Genomic DNA, 17253 nt, shown 5'->3' with positions numbered 1-17253 from the left:
TTCTCACTCTAGGTATGTCAACAGATACTGCATCGCAAATAATTCAAAACCAAAATTTCTGCCTTGTGAAAAAGAAGTTCTAAGAGTATCTTGACCTGTAGCACTCCAATAGGAACGCAATGAATGCTGAACCAGCTATCTGCCACATTTACTTAACTCTGCAGCCTTTTCACACAATTCGGAGGAAAAATATGTATTAGAAAATAATTTTCTGGATATGTAACAGTGAAATTTTGTGAGAGTAGTCATAAAATTACTTCAAATATGCTCAAAAAATTTTATGCAAATGCATCAAGAAATGAAAAAAGTTGCTGAAAGCTGCATCCCCCCTAAAAGGTGTTTGGGACACTAAAGAGAAATTTTGTTGAAAAGCACGAATGAATGACTTGTTTCTTGAGCTCTATGTGCTATAAATCTTGTACTATCCCTTATTCCACTTGCGTTCTAAGAGAATTGGCATATGAATGGGGTGAAACAAAACAAGGTTTGTGTCAGCTACATTTCTTTCTGTCGCGGAAGCTCTAGCTGTGGCAGCACCACAGTTCATGCCCTTGGCATCTTTTGTCTATCTTCTCGTGTGCGATGCACAGGCAGGGAAAGTGAAAGAGTTAGAAAATGCAGTTTACAGTACAGATTTTCTCGTGTCGATTTTGCCCTTGGTGACAGAAATGGTTGATTACTTACGAGTGGTGATTACGGCCAGTTGATGATTTCTATGTTTAACCATACAATGTCATCTCACCTAATGGCATAATCCTCCTGTTGCCACGTGGTCCAGTGGCAGAGTTGGCCCTGCTTTGTGTCTGTCCAGAGCCCATGTCCTTTAGCATGGAGAGCGTGCTGCCTCCTTTTACTGCGTGGCAGAGGAAGAGAGAAACGCAAGGAATGAACAAATGAGAAAAATGCGCTGTGTCAAAAAAACCAGCAATAAAAATTAGTTTTTGACTGTGTCTCAGCGGAATGGTGAGAAATCCGATTCCCACTCGAGGTGCTGAGCTGGTTATGAAGCATGAAGTCGTTTCGTTTTGCGGCGCTTGCATCCTCTGCAGAATCCGTGGCGTTTGTGTCAACGCTCCGGCATAATCAGTTACCACCAGTCTGTACTTGAATACAGGCGGTCAAGGACTTGTGCACACTATTAGTCAGATACAAGTCAAGTCTGCAGTGAAGGCCCGTCGACATTCAGGGCCGCTACACAGATTCATCCGTGACAAAAAGTAGTGCATTGCTAAAGGTTTTCTTCTCACTTAAACAAGAAGCAAATCACTGGCCAAAATTACAAGGTCATGAATTTTGATGCCTGTGGCTTGTTAGATGTCAAACACAAGTGAGCCGATTTCGTTTACTGTTGCAGTTGGTCAGCGGAGCAATGCAGGACTCAGTGGGCGATGGCTCATTGTTACCAGCTGCTGCTGCCAACTGTGATTCAATTGTGAAATAGTTCGATACATCGAACTGACCTAACAGAATAGTCTCATTAAAATTAAGGTACAGTTGGTATTGCGCCAATCCTTCGGTGGTGGTGGTGGAAAACATTTATTTACACATGCACTACTGGAGGTATTGCATGAGATGACCCAGAGGGGGCCAGCCCTTACAAGTACTAGGTGGAGGTCCCTAGTTCGGGACCCCAGTGGCGTCGGCCGCCGCCCGGGCTCGCGCGACCAAGGCCCGTTGGGCCTGCAGGTCAGAGCAGCCGAGCAGGGTCGCCTCCCAGTCCTCCCGGGTTGGGTTGGGGTGAGGGGGGATAGCAGGGTTGGAGGGGCAGGCCCACACCATGTGGTAAATGTCCGAAGACTTCTCCGCACAGTGCGGACAGCTGCCCGAGAAAGAAGGGTCGAAGTGTTTGAGAGCTGCCGGGCACAGCAAAGTATTGGTATACAGGCGAAGCAAAAGCCGCTCCTCCGCCTTTGAGAGACCTTTACACGGGCGGGGATAAAGACCATGGCCAGATTGATAATGTAAAACAATGTCTTTAAAGGAGTAAGCGGGAGTGAATTCGAGTTCCTGATCGTCGGGGTCGGAGGGGAATGTCCGGTGAGAGAGAGCGCGGGCGGCGGCGTCAGCTGCCTCATTTCCCTCAAGGCCCATGTGAGCAGGAGCCCAAACGATACGCCGGTGCGCGGGGTCCCCGGTGTAGACGCTGTTTTGGAGAATGCGGTAGGCTAGATATGGTACCCAGCCCTGCTCGACGTTCCGACATGCCCCTCGCGGTCGGAAATAATTGTCTTTGAATTGGAATCAGATGCAGCCAACGCAATGGCGACCTCCTCCGCGTGTGTTATGTCACGGGCTCGGAAAGTAAGGCCGTTCACTGTTTTGGATTGGTGGATGACTGCGGCCGTGTACCATCCCCCGTGGTGGGGGCCGGAGGCATCCACGTAGAATACGCCGGGTTTCGATCCATAGTGGCGGGCCAGGGCTTCCGCCCGCGCCAGGCGCCGGCCATTATGGTCTTCACGGTTCATGTTCGCGGGAAGAGGGCGCACGTGGAGGGCGCATCTCCACTGGGATGGAATACGTACGCGCTCTTCCATAAGAGTGGTGTGTTGGATGTGCAGTCGGGCAAGCAGGCGGCGACCCGACGATGTCTTTGAGAGACGTGTGTATTGGTTGGTCAAGTGGGCTTCCCGGAGCTCCCGAAATGTGTTCACCATGCCCAGCCCCAGGAGGCGCTTGTTGGAGGTGTTCACGGGGAGGCCAAGAGCTCGCTTAATAATTTTGCGGAGGATGACTTCGAGTGAATCCTCGTCTTGCTTCCGCAGGTGGAGGTATGGAGTCGAATATAGAATTCGACTGGTTACAAATGCATGCGCCAGCCGCAAGGCGTCCTTACATCGTAACCCCCCGCGCTTGTTAGAAACCCGGCGGACCAAGCGGCCCACCTGGTCCCCCACCTGACGGAGTTTGGCCAATGTTGTTTCTGACCGTCTGTTTTGATGTATGAAGAGCCCCAGTACCCGGACTTCGATATTTTCAGGAATTGGACCTGTCTCAAGAGACAATGAAATTTTGGCTGTGCACTTTGGTGAGGGGCGTATGTGCACAAATTCAGACTTTTGGGTGGAGCATTGGAGGCCGCAGCGGCGAGCATAACGGTCCACTATGGTCGCCGCCTCCTGCAGGTTGGCCTCAATGTCTCCAAGGGAACCCTGTGTAGCCCACAGGGTGATGTCATCGGCGTACAGCGCATGCTGCACACCGGCGACAGCGCCCAGCTGGGCCGGTAGGCGCATCATAGCCAAATTGAACAACAGGGGAGACAGCACCGCGCCCTGGGGTGTACCCCTGGTTCCTAAATGAAAAGGGCCATGTTCTTTATCCTGGACTCGAATGTAAGATTGTCTGTCGGTTAAAAATTGCCGAATGTATTGAAAGGCGTTTTTGCCGCAGTTAGTTTGAGAGAGGTGGGTGAGAATGATCTCGTGGGTAACGTTGTCGAATGCACCCTTCAAATCCAAGGCGAGTACGACCTTGTCATTGTGAGGGCATTCGACGGGGTCGAGGACATCCCGATTTAGTTGTAGCAGGACATCCTGTGCAGATCTTTGTGGGCGAAACCCGAACATGGTGTCTGCGAAAAGGTGTTTGGATTCCATGAACTCGGACAACCTGTCACGTACCATCGTCTCCATGAGTTTGCCCACACAGGAAGTCAGAGAGATGGGGCGGAGGTTGTCCGTGTTGATGGCCTTGCCAGCTTTAGGAATGAAGGTGACCAGGGCGGTCTTCCACTCGATGGGGAGTGGCACTTCCCCAAGCCAGATTGAGTTAATGTAATTCAATAAAGACAGGTATGCCAGGTCGGGGAGGTTGGCTAACAATTTGACTGTAATTTTGTCCCGACCCGGAGCGGTGCCGCGTTTCATTTTTGCCAGGGCCGCCCTCAGGTCGTGGAGCTGGAACGGTTGATCCAGCTCAACGTTCTCAGAACCTGCATAAGAGTACGCCGGCCCGTGGGGGTCCTGTGTGGTGCACAAGTACTGGTCCCGGAGCTTGTGCGCCAATTGAGTTGTGTTGCCCTGAAAGCTGTGTATTGCTCTTTGGAGGTGTTTTTGAGTTTCCATGCGTGTTTGCGTTGGGTCAATTAGGGCGCGAAAGAGCCGCCACGTGTTCCGGCTGGACATTTGCCGCGCGGCCGTATTGCATCGGGCCACCCAGTTGGAGTCGGCGAGTTGGGCCGCATACTCAGCCGCTCGTTGAGTGAGCTCGGCGATGCGAGCTTTAAGTTTTCGGTTGTGCTTTTGCCGGCGCCACCGACGGACGAGGCAATGCCGGGCCTCCCAGAGGTGGAGCAGGTGGTTGTCCACATCCGAGACCGCCTCTGAGAGTTGAATTTGAGTTTCGGAGGAGCGAAGGCAAGAGACCAAATGTTGTGACCAAGACTGGTAGCCTTGCTCATGTATGGGTGTGGTAGTGTTATAATTTTGCCTGAACTTGGTCCAATCTGGGAGTCGGGCTTGCGTTGTTGGTCGTGCGAAAGGATGGGTCCTAATCATTGTGTTCAGGAGGCAGTGGTCGCTGCCGAGGGTTTCCTCGGTGTTGACCCAGTCTGCATACTGAATGTTGCGGGTGAAGGTCAAGTCCGGACAGGTATCCCTAGTCACGGAGTTGCCGATACGAGTTGGGTGGACTGGGTCAGTGTGAAGAGTGAGGCCCAGCGTTGACGCAAGCTCCGCCAACTTGCGTCCCCGCTTCTCTTCACGACAGTAACCCCACATCCGAGCGGGAGCGTTGAAATCGCCCACAATCAGGAGGGGGTTCCGACCCGCAACTCTCAGCGCGCGGCTAAAGAGGTCCGCGAATGATACATTCGGCAATTTCGGATTGCAGTATACATTGAGTATGTGTAGCGGTGCATCCTGCTTGCGCAGTGGGAGGAGGGTCACCATTACATAGGAGTATTCAAGTTGTATATCTAAGTCGACCTGGTTGGCTGTATAATTTTCGGCAGCGCAGCGAGTGAAGCAGGCCAGGCGAGAGCCACTGGTAGGCTTCAGCTAGGCCGGCTTCACCGCATGACAAGTGGCGTACTGAGCGCTGGCTTCCCGCACAACGGCGGCGTCGCGTGGTATATGGGTACGCCAGACCGAAGACTACTCCGAATGACTCTTCACGTTCGCCTCCTCAGGCGCTTTTTCGGCGTCTTCGCGTGGCTAGCGCTGCCAGCGGGTGTCCAAGGCCATGCAGCTGGCCTGGATCCACGCGCGAAAACATTGCGGGAGCGCCGTTGGAATAGGGAGTTTTGGGTGACCCTGTCGATCATGGGGATAGGGGAATAGGGGATATTCAAAAATCCGCAAGTGTGCTTTCCCGCATAACAATGTTGCCCCCAACAAGATGGCGGACCATGCGTTTCCAGCTGAAACAAAGCAAGAAAGACTGGTTTCTTGTTTGATTCTTCCAAAATACGTTTCTTACATTCTATCCACACCTTTAGCGCCTGTCCTGAAGCCCATGTAGTTCCTTTATAGCGAAGTCGGCCATCTTGTTAGGGGCAACATTGTTATGCGGGAAAGCGCTGGACAGTAGCGATAGGGTAGAGGGACCCTAACCGAAAGAGCCTCTCTATTCTAAAGCTTCCTAATATGTCTAGGGCCCTTCGTTTCCGAGTTTCCTTTTTTTTCCGGAATTCTAGGGGCAGTAATCGGACGATATTTCTTGGGCTCTAATTCGAGTACAAGTAGGGTTATTCAGCAAAAAAAAAAGAAAAAAACTCCACAGTTGGCGGTTCTTCGAGTGATTTATTATTTTTTTTTCAGCAAAAGACAGTTCACCCGTTTTTGTGCGCGACATAAAATGCAATATTTTTCTCATTATTTTTTCATGATAAATATGCAAGTGAGGGGTTGCACTAAAGTAATTTTTAATTAAGAATTTTTAAAATTTATTGCAATTATTTCGGCACGAGTATTACCATCTCCTGCGCAACACCTCCATCCGTGAAAGACCTGCTCGCCTTTCCACACCGTGAGAACATTCATTAAACATGATAGCGACCATTTTAAATGCACAGAAGTCTTAGAGTAGGTACCGCATGTGCAACAATGCCGCTAAGTCAAATGCCGCTAAGTCATCCGGCCAGCATCCATGTTTTGGCCTCTTCCTTATAAAACGCACATTAATAACAAGAGTTAAAAAGTGATTTAAAATATTTAGATAGCTGAAACCACCTCTTGTGAAATATGCTCAAGATATCCACTAATTTTCGTACGGTGTCGTAAGCTTTGTGCAGAGGAAAATGCTGTTCTCTAGAAGGCGCATTTTCGTGCAGAAGTCGGGTTTAACACGACGGCACGTTGCACTTACAGCATACACTTGCAGTGCCCGCTTGCAAAGGTCGCATGCAGGGCAGGAAAGCTTTCAGCACTAATTCCTGGGTTTCTCTATGTACAGGGTGTTTCACCTAAAATTTTACACAGTTTTTAAAAATAGGATTTTTTAGTTAGAAGAGCGCTTTTTTCAGCATAGCATTGTCAGCGGTGTAGTACTTCAGAGTGTAGCTAAGACATGCTAACTGTTAGACTGGTTAACTAATATTGCATCGTTAAATTTTTAACTATTACTGTTAGGCTCCTGAATTATTAAAAGGCGTGTAGCCCACCGTTATTAATATCCATGTCAGTTCTTAGAATTTTGAAAATGCTGTTTCCCTCTGCGCTGTGGCCCACGAAGTTTTGGCTACATGCGCTTTCGGGAAACTTGCAGGAAAAGCAACCTCTCCAGTGCACGTAACTCATCGAAATAGCCAAAATTTGTAGGGCCATAGAGCCTAGCGTAAACGCATTTTCACAATTCTAAGAACTGATATGGGTATTAATTACGGTGGGCGACACGCTTGTCAGTAATTAAGGAACCTAACGGTAATAGTTAAAAATTTGACTATGCAGTATTAGTTAACCAGTCTGATAGTTAGCACGTCTTAGCCGTATTCTGATGTAGTACACCGCTGACATGCTACGCCGAAAAAAGCGCTCTGCTAACTCAAAAAGGCGATTTATAAACATTGTGTAAAGTCTTATAGGTAAAACACCCTGGATGTGTCAAGTACCTGGAAATGAAAACTATAGGAGGCAATTAAGCTCCGCCTGAAGGGAAATAGACTATAAACGTTAATGGGTCCCTTCAGCGGCATGTAGCCTCTTTGCCTGTCACTTCGCAGACACAGATACTGGTCTTTCTTTACACGTCTTTAAGAGTACAGAGCAGACAAGGTAAGGGAATAGAGGGGCTCTTCTTGACATACATGACGGAAGTCAACAGTCACCGAAGCCAAATACTAATAGGGGATGCGTTCTTCTTGTTTTTAATTTGTGCTGTTTATCAGTAGGAGAATAATAGTGTAATTATTTTTAAACAGTTGATTAGAAAGCAGAAAAAACAACCGCCAGTGGGATCCGAACCCACGACCTTCGAATTTCCCGTCCGGTGCAATGCGATAGAGATCCCTCCCGTGCAAGTACTCCTTCTCTGTCACCGACATTCTGCCTACACTCCCATATGCCGAGTGTTCAGCAAACAGTTTCAAAAATTTTCAAAGATAGGCTTTTTGGGATAAAAATATGGCTTTTGCGGCATAGTATAAACAGTGTTGGCAGACATTAGAAAAAAACCGGCGAATCGTCTTAAATAGTAAGCTGGTTAACTAATTTTTAATAATTAACTTTTTAACTAGTTCAGTTAGGCACCTAGTTGCAATTAGAGATTTGTAGCGGGTCGTTGGTAATAGGCATATCAGTTTTTAGAATTTCGAAAGCGCGATTACCCTTGGCGCTGTGGCTCGACAAAATTTGGCTTTTTCGACTAGTTACGTGCACTGGAGGGGTTGCTTTGCCTGCATGTTTTCGAAAGTGCGTATATATTTCCGCACAATGCTCCCAAATTTATTATAGCACTATTAACGCTGTTGCGTTAATAGAGCTATACTTTTGCATGTGATTTTCTAGGGGATGTTTAAACTGTTCGATGTAAACAATATTTCGGCATATCCGGGACAGTGTAATGCGATGCCTATTTCGCGCTAACCAATGTAGCCGTCTACTTTTGCATGCCTAAATAATATATCAAGCGATTTTCGAGTTTAGGATAGATTACTTGGAACTACTTTGACTATATACTTCGAGACTAGCTTGGTATTAGTTGCAGCAAGGACAAACAACGCAAATAAGACAGTCCACGAAAAAAAAAAAAAAAACCCCGCTCTGAATTTCGTTGTTATACGCATGTTTGCGTGCGTATTTATAACAAAAAGGAACAACACCACATGGGTGTTCAGCAGCACTGAAATATGTCAGTTCAGGCTGGAGGGCCGTGCTATGCAACCACAAGCTTTGCTGGCATCTTTCGCACACTGTGGTATAATGCATAATCGTGGAATAAATGCGCTACGCGTAATATGCTATGGTCTCCTACGGGCTCAATGAAGGAGCCCAAGATGTAGCTTCCATAGTGCACGTCAGAGCAGATGGCGGCGAGTGTTTTAGAAAAAAGCGCAGGTTTCCGCCGTGCTTCTGGTGTCAAACATGGCTCACTTAAAGGTGTACTGAAGAGGAATCTGAACTCGTCTTTTTGCCGCGGGAACTCAATCTGCACGTTCCGAGCATTCTTAGAAACTGCGATTTATTGTCCTGTGTGGCTGATTTTTCTAATTAAATCGAATTAACGTCCGGCTCCCGCCTTTTTTTTTTTTTAATTCTCCCTAGTACGGTAGGCGGAGTCGACCAACGCGTGGAGTGCCTTTCAGCCAGTCCCGCGGCGGCTTGCCGCTCTGCCATCGGCGGAGTAATACGTAGTAGTCCGTAGAAGAAAATAGTCCGCACGTATTTTTATTTCTGCGGGCTTATTTTGCGGCTATATTATCTGCGAATGAAACTATTTATTCACGGAAACCTAAAAAACAAAATAAAGCGAAAGCAAAGCCTACACGGAGCTGGCTGCAAGGCACTCCACGCGTTGGTCGACTCCGCCTACCGTACGAGGGAGAATTCAAAAAAAAAAAAAGGCGGGAGCCGGACGTTAATTCGATTTAATTAGGAAAATCAGCCACACAGGGCAATAAATCAGAAGTTTCTAAGAATGCTCAGAACGTGCAGATCGAGTTCCCGCGGCAAAAAGACGAGTTAAGATTCCTCTTCAGTGCACCTTTAAGTTTCCTTCGCTTTTAGAAACGATTAGAATCGGACGAAGTTTTGCGATCGTTCCAACCAAACACGTATACGTAGCATAGACAGACTTCGATTTCAGCATAGGCTGCCCGTTGTCGCCTGAAAGTTTCCTCACCGCACCGCTTTTCGTTCTGATTCAGCCAACTTACAGCCTGCACGACTCACCGTTGGATGTTGGTTGTTTCCCTGAGATGAAAGTAAAAAAGCGCGCTGAAAGGCATGCGCTTCGTGACCGACAAAAAGGTCACCAATGTGGTTCGCCTTTCACGTCAACAGGCGCGCTCATTACGACGGCATTCACATACTGTTGAACCGGTGGGGGAGATGTTTCGAAATTGATGCGCTTTTGGGAACGAGGACGGTCCGAACACTCATTCGAATGTAACATGTATATCGACTGCATCACTCGATAAAAAAATCATGGCTCAGGAAGCGGAACTAACTGAATATCCCTCGTAATGCCACGAGCAGAAAGTGACAAAAGCTGGCCGCAGAAGGGGCCAATTGAGAGTCACCTTGGTTGTAACGGCGGGCGAGGGAGGGACGTGAACTTTTCTCTTCCACCCGTTCTGCCCTTAGCGATACTTGCGGCCTGCCATTAGCGCCGGCCTTACGTCGCATGCGACGCATGCGACATACTTTCTTTGCTCCGGGACAGAGATGACTATAAGCAAGAGTGGGGTTACCTTTCTTAAAAGAGCACTTGTTCATGATCAGCTCCGGAATGAAGGTGAGGCAGTTGAGGGGCGCTGGAGCGGGCGAGGCGCGCTTCATGTTGCGAATGAGCTTTGCGCGGCCAAACTTCCACTCGGTGTCCGACTGGGCCTGGATGCGCTGGTAGGTGTCCGACATCATAGCGATGAGCAGGTTGATGAGCACCACCACGGTCACCATCATGTACACGCCGAAGACCACCTTGACGATGATCTTGGCGAACGGCGGGCTCAGGTGCAGCGGCGGCATGTAGTCCGGCTCGACGAGCCCGAAGAGCGAGAAAAAGAGCATCTCGAACGTGTTGATCGGCGACTGGAACTCCTGGCCGAAAATGGGCAGGGTTATGTTGTCCCCGCGCGGAGGCACGAACACGGGCTGGTACACGGCGCACATGTTCAGCGAGAATCCCACCAGAAAGATGAGCAGTATCGCCAAGAACCGCATCAGGTCCTTGATGAGGTCCCTGATGATGACGGCCCACGGGCCGAACAGGTGGTGGAACGTTAGGAAGTTGAGGAACTCGAGGAAACCCAAGAGCAGCGCGACGGCGAACAACTGGTTCCGGATGTAGAGGCATATGAGCCGGTAGTACTCCTCGCGGAAGAACAGCGCCACGAGGTGAGTCGTAATGGCGAACGCGCTGACGAACAGCACCACTGTCTTGATGTAGCCCAGCCCTTCCCGGTCCGACGGGTTCGTGATCTCGGTGATGAACATGCCCAGGAGCCAGAACAGGAGCAGCCACTCGTTCCAGTGAGGCACCAGGTGAGTGGACGTGTACAGCGGCTGCCACGGGTTGATTATGGTTATGCTGAGGACGATCACGAAGAAGATGTGCGAGACCAGGTAGGACATGAACTTGACGATGGGGATGTTGGAAAAGCGATTCCCGCATAGAATCGCCGAGGCGACCCACAGTATGGGGCAGAGGAGGAAGCCGAGGAACAGCATGACGATCTTGAAGGTGGTCCAGTGGTAGCTACCCATCCAGAGCTCGGTGAGGTACTTCTGCGCCGCCGGGTGAGCGACGACCGTCTTGCGCTGCAGCTCTATCAGTACGTCCAGGAAGGGCGTGTTCCGGGCGTCCAGCGCCCGGAGCAGCGCGGCTGTGTTGTTGTTGGAGGCGGCGATGGAGAGGAGTTCGTTGGCTAGGTTGTCGCAGAAACCCGCCATCTCCTCGAGTTCCATGGCACGCTCTTTTTCCTTGAGCGACAGCAGCTCGTAGCTGCGGGCCATTTTGACGGCTGTGTCGATGGGTGCCTTCGAGGCGAGGATAAAGTCCACCATGGGCCGGTTTTGATGCACTTTTCCGGACACCATCAGGTCGATCAGGAACTGCGAGGGAAAATGAACTATTCAATATCGATCTCAGGCATAATTTGTCTGAATTATTATTTTTTAAATGGCGGCTACAGGTACTGCCTAATGGCACAGAAGGAAAAAGGTTAGAGTAAAGCCTCAGTGTAAAAAACTGAGCGAGTCCGGACAGTGATACTTTTGGTGTTCCTTTATAGCTGCTTTATACACATGCATGCACGGAACCGAAAGTTCCAAAAGGCTGCTATAAGGGGCTTCACGTATACAGGGCGTCCCAGCTAAAGGCGACGAAGGTTTTAAAATAGGCCTGTCTTAGGCGAGTAAAACCAACTGAGTGCTGTTGAGAGTCCCGTGGCCTAGTGTGCGGTATTTTACTGTTCTCCAAAGTTAACGAATAAGTAAAGACTAATCAGCTAATTTTCAAACACTGGCTTCTGCAATGAAGTGTCTGTACTGAAGCTGTAGATCTTGAAAAACAGCAGGCTAAAATGTTTGCACCAAGTTATCATTTACGTAACTTTATTTTCCGGCCTCAAAAGAAAGCCTGTGAAATAAAAAGCCACCACGTGACAGCTGCTGTCCATTATCTTGCACGCTGTGCACACGCAAAACCCCATCAGGGACAGTGCTGTGGAGAAAAGCGGATTTTTTTTCTGGGAGACGCGCCTTGGGCCGCTGAAGTAGCAAAGTAGCATCACTGTAACGTGGTAGGGTTTGTATTTTGCGGACTTTCGAAAAGCTACATAAATGGTACCTTTGTGCAAACGTTTTAGCCGGCTGTTTTTCAAGGCTATCTACAACTTCTGCATTGACGCTTTGGTCCTGATACCAATATTTTAAAGGTTAGCTAATTAGTCGTTACTAATGAAGTTTCTACAGCTAAAAAATACTGCTGAATAGGCCATGCGACTCTCAACTCAGTTGGTTCACTCCACTAGGACACCTAGATTTTTAAAAAATATCGGTTACTTTTAGCGGAGATTCCTGGTACATATATCTGTTCTGCGGACCCGGCTCGTTTTGCTTAGGCACGAGATTTTGCTTTATCATTGAGTTCACTATGCTGGACATGTCTCCAGCGGTACTCACATGCTTGTCGTCCATAAGGTCGGTTGTATCGTGGTCCTTCTTTAGCAGGTAGCTGATGATATCGTAGTGACCTTCTGCCGCTGCCAGACATAGCGGTACTTTCCCGTCCTGCATGGTTGTGAGCCCGTTTCACGCACACGTTAGGAGACATGGGCAATGCAAGTCAGATCGAATAAATAATAAGTAAATAATTAGAGAGCGTGATTCTTCTAACAGCTGTGTCCCTTGTGTACGTACCTTGGTCACTGCTTTTGCATACGCGCCGTTCTCCACCAGTATCTTCACGACGCCGAGGTATCCATTACGCGCCGCGAAGTGCAGAGCAGTCCACCCCATCTACAAAAGGAAAAGAAAAGTCACAAACGAACAATAAGATTCATGTGACCGAGTTTGCATTTTAATCGACACCTTAAGCATTACCATTACCGGAGTATATGGGAGCCCGCCCACTACCAGTGCGCACGCGCTGATTGGCCCCGACGAGGCAGGTGTCCGCGCAGCTGCCTAGGGTGCCTCGATGCCAGCGCCGCCGTACAGGGTGGAGACAACATCGCGGGCGCCGCCATATTGAATCACACGGGATCAGCTGCGCTAGCGTGTGTAACGGCGCCACTCTTACTTTCTTCGGGCGTGAGAGTGCTTTTGACTGGAACTGTCTTTTTCATCAACATTGCACTGCGTATATTTTCACTCATAATAGCCATTTTAACATCCGAGGGTCGAAGACGTAATTGCATGACTTAATTTTACAGCCCCAAGTGGTCGAGGTTGAACATTTACTGTTCCGTCTGTTGGTTTGAGAAACGCGCTAATATTTTAAAGATCTGTTTCCGGGCAGGTGCTGCTGCTCCATGCGGATAGAAGAAATTGCTGCCTCTTTTTTTTTCACGATATTTTGGATTTTAATTCCCACGTTCTGTTAACGCCCGCGTGTCGTCAGCCGCTCGATCGCTGCGGCTAGTTTCGCTATCGTCGCGCGGGCTGTTTCCGCTTCTTCTGCTAGCAAAAACTGGTGTCTGTTTGCTTTCTAATCTTTCAAAGGGTAACTGGGAGTTGTTCGCCCGTTTATTGCTCACAAGGGCGCAATTACATCTGCTTATGGGGCGGGCGCTGGTATATACAAATGATGCCGCCGTACACCGACGTTGCCACTGCTCCTGCGTTTTCTTTCTCGGGGCCAAAGAAAACGAATCGCCCCTCGTTGGCGATAGCATAAAGGATTACTGGAAGTTTCTCACTCGTTTCATTTTTATGAGGGGCGCACAACCACCGAATGTTCTTGCGTGCGCACGCATGCACACTTCGCTTGCGCCCTGGACATACACACCGGTTGCTCTCCTGCGATTCCTTAGTTTGTGAAACACAATTCTACATATATTTTTTAATATTTATTTTATTCAAGCCAATCGGTATTCATTAATAAACCATGCATGTAAACCTGCCCAAAAAAGATTCGATTTTAGTCATCAAAAAACTGCAGTAATTCTGAAAATTTTAAATTCGAAATCGAGTTAATCGACATTGAAAAGTCACGCTTTTCGAAAAAGATTGACCATAGAGGGTTTTGTTAAAAAAAAAAAACGCGGTTTTTAACGTTGGCTATCCGTGTATTTCCTATTCTGTCTACAAAATTGTGTGCTGATGGGTTAGGCTGTTCGAAAAATAACTCCTACCTAAAAGTTTATCTTTATTACTGAGGAAGACAAATATTTAACATAGCTTTTCAGCCTACCCTCTTACAGAGAGTACAGAGTACAAAACAAAAGATAATGCAAATTATTCATTTAATGCCTACTGTAATTGAAGGTGATGAAAAAAACACGAACTACAATATAAGCAAGCAAGACATTGGGACAGAAAAGTGGGGCATGTACCGTGGGGTGTAACCTTAAAGGAAAACATAAAAGCAAAGCATGAAAAAAAGGTTCAAACCACGAAATAAGTCAACAAGATTTAGGGGGAAAATGTTGTAATGCACAGTGCGGTGCAACCTTCGCCGCAAACATGAAAACAAAGTATGAAAAAAAAAGATGCAAACCACGAAATAGCAGAACGAGACAGAGTGGTAAAAAAGCACAGTGAGGTGTAACATTTAAAGTAATATACTCTAGAGCTGATCCCGCTTTACTTGAGCTTCCCATTTTTTCCTTCGCTCAGAGTCTCGGGGGAAGCGAAAACAGCGTAGGCCTTAACGCGTTGACCCGGCGCACATTGGCACACAACAACCCGTCATGCTGCCTCGGCGGACTTGACAAGCTCCTCAGTCATGCGGTAGAGCACTGTCAAACAAATAAAGCCACCAGCGATCGGCCGCAGCCACTGGGCCTCGGAAAACGGAAGCTCAGCTGCTTGCGCCAAGCAACTGAGACCAGCCCGACCATGAGCCCGACCGACCGCTGTGATTCAAAATGGCGCCGCAGGGAGAGAGAGGCGGCGTTGGAGCGGTCAAAGGATGGCACCACCCTGAACGGCGGCGCTGGCATCGAGGCACCCTACAGCTGCCGGGTACCTCGCGCCATCTGGCGCCCTCAAAGCGATCTGCGCATGCGCACCGATCGGCCAGGCGCTTCCGGCACTTCGGTAACGGTAACACGTACTATGCTAAATGTGTCTAGTGTTTCTCTTTGACGGTAGTGGGTGGCGTGGCCGAATCCATCAATGCGTCCCTTCTCTATTCGCCCGATGCAATCCAGCAATCAGTGTGTCGCATTGTACCCGTCGCCATTTTCCCCACCCTTCGATTCTGAATTGCGACCGCGGTTTCCTTCTCGCCACCTGTTGCCTCCCACCGGCTCTACCTCTCTGCCTTTTCCTGCGTCCTCTCCTTTCTTTCTACCCTCTCTCTCTTTCACTCTGTCCATTTTGCCTCCTATCCCCAGAGGCTTCACAGGCCGTCGCCAACGCCGGACACTTTTTGTGCTACGGGGGCGCTAACGCGTTGAAAAACAACTGCAGTTTGGCATGATAGCGACGACGTTTGCAATGTTTTTGCGAGAGACGCAAAAAAATCATAAGACGACCACATTTAGCCGCAGAATAGAACTAAAACGGCGCGAAATCAAAGGTAATCTTGGAGTTTCTTCGCGGTTCAATGATGCACGGCTGTTATCACTCTCAATCAAGAGGTCTTGTTCTGCTTACGTTTTGAACCCGCTGCCAATAGCTAGATGAAGATAATATACTTAGATGACAGGCCGCTGACAATGATCGCTGTGGATGGTCGCAGTACAAACCGCAGTTTTAGGTGCAGGCGGGGTTAACCTTGCATTTTAGTGATTCCGCAACTGCTCCGCCTGTGCCTCATAGTCTCAAAGATATTCACCACCTACCCAAAAAAGTTCAAAAGTGCACTTACTGCCGTGCACCTCTCAGTTCGTGGACCGACAAGGAATGCAACACGGCCGACGTCGCATACTACGCAGCGATTATTCAGGATTCCTCGATGTTCAGCTCACCGTACATAGGGTGATGAATTACATCATTTTCTGCCACTGAGGCTCCCTACGATGGTATGCCATGCGTCGCCGTGCCCAAACCTGGAGCGGAGCTCGTCGTTTCTCATTTTCCTTTGATTCATGTTGAACTCTTTTTTCTCATCACACCGTAACATTGTGGTCGATCTCCAGAGATGCCGTGAGCGAGTGAAGTATAGAAATGAACCAATGTTAAGTCCCGATCGTAAAAAGCGAACTTGGCAGCTTTTGGAGAGAACAATATTTAGTTCAATGCTAATTTATTTTCCTTTTAAGGAAAAGAAAAAGGGGGGACAGAAGGGCACTGCTAAACGCGGGTCCAGGTCGTGACGACGAAGTGCACGCCACTGAGCGCGTCCTCACGTTGTCGGCGGCGTTGATCTCGGCCCCCTGGCTGTGCAGCAGGCCGACCATCTCCCGCTTGCCGGCGGCGGCAGCCACGTGCAGCGGCGTGCGGCCCAGCTTGTCGACGCACTGCAGCTGCGACTCGGCGCGGCTCAGCAGGATGCTGGCCACGGCCAGGTGGCCGCCTTGGGCGGCGAAGTGCAGAGGGTACATGCCCTGCGGGGAGGGGAAGGTGGTTGCAGTGGAGGGCGAACTTATACGGTGCCTAGTGCGCCTCACGGTATTTCATTGCGTCCTCCAAGTTTAACCAAGTAGACGGGTAGGGACTTCATGCTGAGACAGAGCGCGAGAAACGAGGGCAGAATGGATAGACCGGGAAAGGTAGTGGTACTCTGTCTCTGAGTGATGTGTCGTGTCATAAAGTAGCCAAGAGGCTACTACTTTGTCTCTTTACTAAGTTCTCTCCACACTGTGCCTGTCTCCTGCAATGGACTCGCTGTTTTTGGCAGCCGCGTGAAGCAAGGGCTTCTTTGAGACGAATCAGGAGGGATTACTACCTCACACGCGTCAATATGAACCACTCATAAAATTTATTGCCTTTATCTGGTCTTCTGCAACAAGACCGACGTAGCCGTGGGCTGGGCGAACTTTCATTCTTCAAGGATGATTGGGTTATTGAACATTTCGTACACTGCACTTCGACGTAGTGTTGTGAAAGAGTAAAAGAAAGCACGTATATATCGGTGTTTTTTTAACTGTTTACAGATAGCCATTTTAAACCCTGTACAGCAGGGCGAACATTATGTACGTAACAGAACTCAGTGATTCAACGACTAACTAAAATTAACTAAACAACTTTCTTACTTTTAATTTTAGGGGCCAACATTATATTAAGAAATTGAAGGCTGTCAATATAGAAGCTGAGTTCAGTTTTTTTTTTAAATTTTCTTTGCCGGTAATGCATTTCGAAATATTTAAAGCCAAAAACATGCATGTTTAGGTCATAAAGTTGGCTTCCCGCAATGCACATTTTTAAAATGGCGTCGCTCGTATTTATAATACAGCAAATACGAAAGCCGTTTGTCTGTTTTATGCTGTAGAAGCAGTTGACGTGATTTTGACGACAATACTACGCCCAGCAATGCCATTTA

General features: G+C 48.6%; 1 protein-coding gene across 1 annotated transcript in view; it reads right to left on the bottom strand.

Annotated features, from left to right (window-relative positions):
• The window catches only part of nompC (no mechanoreceptor potential C), a 93149-nt gene that overhangs the window by 2418 nt on the left and 73478 nt on the right, over positions 1-17253 (bottom strand). The window contains exons 23-27 of the mRNA XM_089566987.1: positions 16121-16318; positions 12522-12620; positions 12285-12392; positions 9851-11213; positions 743-853 (exon numbers count right to left, since the gene is read on the bottom strand). Of these exons, the coding sequence (XP_089423113.1) occupies positions 743-853; positions 9851-11213; positions 12285-12392; positions 12522-12620; positions 16121-16318 (1879 nt within the window). The remainder of the gene's footprint in view (positions 1-742; positions 854-9850; positions 11214-12284; positions 12393-12521; positions 12621-16120; positions 16319-17253) is intronic.

This window comes from Amblyomma mixtum, chromosome 1 (assembly GCF_055824585.1).
Source record: "Amblyomma mixtum isolate Tamu chromosome 1, ASM5582458v1, whole genome shotgun sequence".
Taxonomy (NCBI): domain Eukaryota; kingdom Metazoa; phylum Arthropoda; class Arachnida; order Ixodida; family Ixodidae; genus Amblyomma; species Amblyomma mixtum.
The sequence above is the reverse complement of the archived record's forward strand: the minus strand, read 5'-3'. Positions and strand labels throughout refer to the sequence as shown.